The sequence below is a fragment of the Lepisosteus platostomus genome, chromosome 3 (genome assembly GCF_059453375.1).
Source record: "Lepisosteus platostomus isolate fLepPlt1 chromosome 3, fLepPlt1.hap1, whole genome shotgun sequence".
Lineage (NCBI taxonomy): Eukaryota > Metazoa > Chordata > Actinopteri > Semionotiformes > Lepisosteidae > Lepisosteus > Lepisosteus platostomus.
In genome coordinates, this window is record NC_142613.1 from 72,919,277 (window position 1) to 72,926,447 (window position 7,171).

Genomic DNA, 7,171 nt, shown 5'->3' on the forward strand with positions numbered 1-7,171 from the left:
ATCTGGTTTAACAGTAGTTTGGAGCAATAATTGGATAAAGTCTGAAAAATATATAATCATTGCAAATGCTTTGCCAAGTGATATCTAAGTGGCACTGTGAGCTTGTGCCTATTCTTGGGGTGTCCAGACATCAACCCTTTCATCAGGTTATGAAATCTGGAAATAGACTTGGCAAGTCTAAGATTTTCCATTTTTTTTCATCCCGATGAACTCCTTGATTGCAATGGCTGTCTGTTTTAAGTCACTGTCAATCTTCATGGTATGTGCTTCATGATAATAATGTAAACAATCTTGGAGATAAGCAGACAAAATGTTTCTGTAGCCCACACAATTAATTCTGCTATCACACATAATAAAGACAAGTGAACCAGCTCCAGAGGGGTCTGTGATATTAGCTCTACTGTGCTTCAGAGTTTAGGTGGTTTGCTTTGGAGCATCTGCAGATCCATTATTCTCAAAATATTTAAACTTTCTATTATGCTGGTTAAGGTTTGTTCCCTTGTTCCCATCTATCCATACAATTCTTATTTTCATCTTTGCAAACTCTCCCGGTTCATTACTGTACTTTTTACTGCAAGAAAAATCGAATCTAGCTTTTCTGTTCTTGCTGTCTTGGTTGCAATGTGGCCTTTGAAACTTTGCCGTTTCAGTCTCCTGATAGTGGTGCATTTTTATACCTTTGCATCTAAACTCTGTAGGTCAGTGGAGATTTTACTGACAGCTCTGATAATACGCATCAGCGGATATGTATTTTTTTACATGGCAAAAACTTCTTGTCTACCTGGTCTTGGCTGTTTGGTAACTTGACCTATGATTACTTTCTTCCTCATATAAATTTGGTGTTCTCAATTTCTGTTCTAAGGTTCTGATTAAGTTTTGTTCTTTCCCTTCAGCTTAAAACCTGCCTGCTTCATAAAACAAACCTCTGGTTTTCATTTTGAAATTTGACTACAGACTCCCAACACTGAAGTTAAAACACAATAGGTTGGTATGATGTTTATATGAAATGCCTAAATATATAACAAACACTTGACGGACAAGAGACACCTGCCAGCCAATTGCCCCAGTACATTTTGCCCTGCAGAATAATGTTTTAACAGTAATTGAATTAACTGACCCCATTTTAGTTCATTATGAAAATCGCAGTTAAGGCTTTAGTGTCCCAATACTTTTGGAAGGCACTGTATATACACATATATGCAATAAATCCATAATGCTTCTATGTACTCTATGTAGTTAAAAATTACATGAAACAAAACCTGGTAGAAACTCACCATTGTATAAGGATCCTCCTTCAGCATATTCCATTACTAGACAAACCTAAAAAATTATTAAAGGTTTCATAAACACAATAGATTCTTCAAACCTATACAACACAGCTGTTTACAGTATTTCAAAGGAACTACGCTACAAACTTTTCTACAATCCTTCTGATGGATATTGTCAGCACTTAACCCTTGCATTAATCATACCAAAATTATCCTCCAGAGAGATGGCAAAATGCTATGCACATTCTAGGATTTCCAAAAACATCAAATACAATTCAAACATTTTTTTCCTCCTTTAGGAGTACACGCCTGCAGAAGTCCAAGATCTGCAATTAATCAGTCGTGTTACGGAAAGGAATGACAGAATGAAAAAGACCTACTCACAGGAGAACTACATGATCCATACAGCTTCACAATATTGGGATGATTTACACGCGATAGTTGCCGCAGCTGTTTAGAAAAAAAAACAAGTCCCATATACTACTTTCATTCAATGTTGTACAAAACTGGAAGACTACAGACAACGAAATGGCTTTCTGTAATATTCTACATATTTATAAAGGTAAGTCTTTATAATTAAGTTAAAAAGATATTTCTAAGCATTTTAAAAGCTTTTAGTAGCACACATCAAAATCTTATTTTGTTATCAGTACGAATGTACATGATAGGCATGATAGCTATGTTACTGCCATTAACTGTGTTCTGAATATACTGTACATTTAACACTGTGTCTGTGTGTGCCCTGTGATGGACAGGCATCCCATCCAGGAGGTATCTTGCCTTGAAGTAAAAAGACACTATCCTACTATGAAGTATAAAAAACAACACCTCAACTATGAACGCCTTTCTTTCAGATTCACTTTCTATGGTTTTTATCGCCACATCTTTGCCTCGCCATTTAGCCTTGCAGACAACACCGAAAGCTCCTCTTCCAACAACCTGCAAAACAGCAAATCAGCAACTTGTTAAACAGTAGCAATATTAAGACAAACATCATAATTAGCATGACTGAAAGGCAATTTGCCTGTGACTGCGGGTTTTTGCATATTGTTCTATTTCTAAAATGTCATTCCTTTATCCTCTTTTAGTTAAGCAATGGAAAAAGATATCCATTGATGAAACAGAAGCTCTTACAGTTATAAGGCTTCTAAGACACCCCCTTCTCATAACTGCAGCAAAATGTACCAGGGGCATGAACACTGATGTTAGCTGCAAAAAAGGGCTGTAGTGAAAAGTAGAATCACATTGCTTTACAAAGGAATAGATTTTTTTAGCTTCCTTTCCAAAGAAAAAAGCCATCCTGGTTTACAGAAGAACATTTTTTTCAAACTATGAATCAGCAGCGATTTCTTTCACATATGGCATTGACTGCCTAAACCATTTTTTTAAATAAACTGTCTGAAATTTGATAAAAATGGGGGGAGGAAGTCATCCTGTTTAATGCAAGAGCACTGTTTTTTTAAGATCTGAATCATACTGTACACAGGACGATGGTTTTGCCAAATTGAGAGAAAATGGATTTAAAGCTTTTCAGTGGGAAAAATGTTTTATGCTGAAAACGCACTAAAAGGTAAGCTCAGAAAAAGTGGGTGAGATGGACATCGTGTTTTACAAAGGGAAACAATTTCAAAACGTGATTCTGATTGTCCTTGGAATGCCAGTCTAAAGGAGGTACCAATGTGATGTGAAGAAGTACCATTTACACAACTTGTGTTTCGCAAACCTGAAGCAGTCAATCACTTAACTAGTGCTGAAGATGATAACCGAAAAAGAATTTTGTTGCCATCTTGACTGACAAAAGAGCATATTATCTCACAACTGAAATGTCGATGTTACCTTCCATATGTAATCAGCTACACATGTTGTAATTCAATCAGGAACAGTAAGAAATTTGGAATGGAAAAAAGAAAAGCTTGCAATCACTATAGGCTTCCAGGTAGTTTAATACCATGAAGGTTACTCTTTTTAACTTATTATAAAGCACACTAAGCAGATGCTGTACAGTCTGAAGTCCAAAACTCAGCACTTCTGTCCCTAACACAAGGCTGGAGAGGAATGCTGAATACCACAAGTCCAATTTCTAAAGACTGAAGTTTAAAGCTGATATCATAGCTCAGGCAAACTATGATACTAATTCAGGTGGGTATTTCAATCCAAATACAACTAATTTAAGATTTAACACTCGAACAGAACATAGTTATTGGCTAAATTCAGCATCTGACCTGAGGTCTTCTGTCTCTTTTTGCATGTGTTCGTTACAGCTTTCAGCTGAATAAAGCAGTGCCCATTTCAGATGGTGAAAATGGATACCCAAAGCTAAAAAGTCCATCTTGTGGAAAAGAGATACTGTTCCTCTAAAAGGAAACATCATCTGAAGGGAAGGCTAAGCGTGCACCCAAAAGACAATACTGCACATGTACTGTAACTGACAGAATTACAGACTTCCTAAACCAACATATCGCCCGTAGTTGATCTCTGCAGTAAGAACCTTAAGCCTCAAAAATGATATTGCTAATTGCTTAAAAATCAGCAAAACCTCAAACACATCAGTCCCTATATCCAAAGCACTTAGGTGCAGAAATCCCTATTGCGTCATAAGGGGATTTAAGTGCCCATGTGTTTGGAATACAACTCAGTCAACACCATTCTAAAATGTGAAAGTCTGAATTTCTTTTGGTGGATAACAGGGATGCCAATGATATAATAAAAAGCACTACAATAATGCATTTTAAAATACAGCAATATTAAAATGAGTTAAGATCGCCTTGCAAAGAAAATTGAGGGACCTGTAAGGAACAATTAAAAGTAATGAACATGAGAAATAATTCTCTAACTTTTCACTTAAGCATACTCTTAAAATGAGAAAACTAACCCATTTCAAGACACCAGACAAGAAAAAGGTAACTTTATTCTAGATACAGGTTTGGGCAAGGACAACTACATTACTTTTGGAAACGTTTCTGATGACGTCTGAAAGTCCAGCAGAGTATATGTGAAATGGTATTGTTAGTCACTTGCACATTGCTGGTGTCCCCATGGTTAGTCCAACTCAGTCTGAAAACCACCTGCCAGGCCCTAACAAAAGCTGAATTTTACACATGAGCAGATGCTGACACATTGCATGTCTCCACCAACCTCTTCCACAGGTGCCGGACTAGGTTAAAGCCAGCAATATAAAAGAACAACACACGAGCTTGCTCCTAAAACGTGGCTGGGAGGACTGAGCGACTGCTGCGACGTGGGTTTTGATCATAACTGTACCAAAACATTAGGTTATTAGTGGTGCTGATGTCAAGCCTTAAAATGCCAGTACAACGGATAACCGATAGCAAAAACAAAGACTCCTAAATTAAAATCCCACCTCGTCTACAACATGACTCCACCACCATCAAACATTTCTCCTGTGCGAGGAAGAGAAATTCATCATAGAACAGAATAGTCAGTGCAGCCCAGTGAGTTCGTTCCTATTGCAGAGGTACCGGCACTGGAAACCCTGGGACTTCTGGTGGCCGTAATTGGGTTCATGAATCGTCCGTGATGCTCTATTGCAAGATCACCTGTAGCTGCTGCTGCTGCTGCTGCTGCTATCCAGGAGTGACCCCTCAGGTGGGTGGACTGTTTTTTTTTTTCCCAAAAAAGCGTGTGTCCTATCGGTTTCTGGCCCTGCTGCTGTCCCGTAGGTACACACCTGTCAGCACAATTCCCATAGCATGTCTCCCTTCTCTTTCAGTGAGCAGCTGCAGCATTGCAGTGTGACTGAGTCAAACGAACCAGCGAGGCCTGTACACAATCACAAATTCGCAGGCGTACATTTCTTGGCATGTCCCACATTCTCACATGTCACTCTCGGGGAATAACAAGAAGTGCAGAACAGGCACACCAGAATTAACATTTTCTACAGTCACATCTCACCATTTGTAAAGTCATTATGAAGCTGCTGTCTTGGTTAACGGAGCACGGCTTAGTGAGGAGTAAGGGCACTCATTTCTAAAGTGTTTGAAGTATGATTTTCGAAAAGTATCTGGCTGCATAATGCATAATAATCGACGCAAGTTTTGGCCCAGAGCGAAACCTTTTCTAAGTTCCTTGTTTTGCGAATGCATTGAGCAGGAGTAACTGAGTTTATTATTTTGTAAGCTGTTCTTTTGAGCAATGCGGGCATTCCGAAAACAGACTGTGGGTTTTAGTCTACTTAACAAATACGGTTACAATTCACCACTCTGTGGAATGCACTGTGGTTAAAATGCTAATGTTTCCACTCGATATCTATTAATGAGTAGTGTGTAAGTTGTTTCCCTTTCAACCACAGTAAACTACGTTGTCAGTACTCAATAAATATTTAATGAAGGCCTTGTTGTAAACCACTGTTGTAGAATTCACTCGCATAAAGGGGATTTTCTCTTCTTTTGCAACACAAAATACAATGCTAAAAAGTGAAAACAGCTCTTGCAGCTCTCAAATCAATCGCGATAACCGAAATATGCCGAGGAGAGCAGAGGAAAAAGAATTTATATGCATTTATTCTGTGGTACACAGCAGATGTAACATTTAGCCGATTATTTCCACAAAAAAAACGTCGTAGCCTTTTCACAATCCCAAAAATATTAATTTCATAAATCGCGGAGCTACAGTTTTGCGGGGAGTAAATTTCACTTCCTAGCCAAAACAAGCCTAGACGAATCAATCAGCCCCCCTAGAAAAGAAACGATTGCATCTAACCGTGGGAAGTGCAGACTTCAAATGATGTTTTAATAAGTGATTATACATTCCCTTGAATTCAGTCCTCTCTAAGTGGCCTAGATAAAAGACTTGCCCTTATTTAAAACCTTACCTCTTCGACTTCAATATCATTATAATCAATTTCTTCGAAAGGGTATCCTGGTGGAGTTTCAATCATTTCTGCGGACGGTGCAGACATCGCTATTCGTCAAAGTTGAGGGGTTATCAAAAACATCCGGAAATGCGAAAAAGTTCACATAAGATTCATCGTAATAACGAGCAACAACAGAAACAACTGATCTGGTAGACCAATTATTACTTTGCAAACGTAAACAACAGTCTGGAAAAAAAAAGTCTGAAGACGTTGCTAATATAGCCTACTGACAGCAAGATGCTGTTAACCTAAAAAAACAACAACACGTGGATAAATACCTCACGTTAAAAAAAGTATGCATTTACAGCTATTAAAATCACTGTTACTGAACGATTAGTTATTAAGCGCCTAGGCCGCTGTCGGCCTGGCTACAGCCTAGGGATGAACTGACTACCCCTTGCCGCAGACTGAGCTTCCCACATCGGCGCTGTGCCTTGAGCGAAGGTGCGTGTCATTTACTCTGGCGAACTGCGGCTACAACCCGCGCGTACGAGCAGACCCGTTCCCAAAAAGGAAGAAGTATCTCGGACCCATTTGATCCGGCGATATAAGTTTAAAGCCGAGTTTCCATTGACTACAGTATTTTTTTTTTCCGCAGTTGCTGCGGCAGCTCCAGGAAGTGGGTGTTGCTCGGAAATGCGCCCCTCCGGCTCCGCTGCGTTCGTGCTCCCGCCCGTAGAGGCGCTACTGACAGCGACAGCCGGCCCGCCGAGGCGGCGCTTGAGCTGTGAAGGAGGGGGGGGAGCGGACAGGGGCATCTGCAATTGCCCGAAAAAATACCCCGTTACAGACCACATTATGATCTTAGTTACAGATGTAGTTTTACGATTGCATTGGGTCCGTCTGAAACGCGTATACGTTTAACGCCGGTGTTAACATTTTGAAATTACATGTTTTTTTTTTGGGTGCAAAATAATTAACGGGCCCCGTTAGTTTCCTGCATTGGTTAAGAAATGTTAATATTAAATGCATATTTAAAAATCCATACAGTAGATGGACACATTCAAATGCATGGAAGTATGATAAGCAC

At 39.3% G+C, this 7,171-nt stretch overlaps 1 protein-coding gene across 3 annotated transcripts in view; it reads right to left on the reverse strand.

Moving 5' to 3' along the window:
• map3k7 (mitogen-activated protein kinase kinase kinase 7) overlaps positions 1-6,828 on the reverse strand; it is a 30,923-nt gene extending 24,095 nt beyond the window's left edge. Inside the window, exons 1-5 of one of the 3 annotated variants that reach the window (XM_088626773.1) lie at positions 6,536-6,826; positions 6,100-6,188; positions 2,097-2,207; positions 1,653-1,718; positions 1,275-1,320 (exon numbers count right to left, since the gene is read on the reverse strand). In XM_088626773.1, coding sequence (XP_088482899.1) covers positions 1,275-1,320; positions 1,653-1,718; positions 2,097-2,207; positions 6,100-6,188; positions 6,536-6,596 — 373 coding nt within the window. In that variant the 5' untranslated portion in view covers positions 6,597-6,826. Of the gene's footprint in view, positions 1-1,274; positions 1,321-1,652; positions 1,719-2,096; positions 2,208-6,099; positions 6,189-6,535 lie in introns of all 3 variants that reach the window. The other 2 variants (XM_088626774.1, XM_088626775.1) reach the window with 2 other exon arrangements.
• Positions 6,829-7,171: the final 343 nt, after the last annotated feature.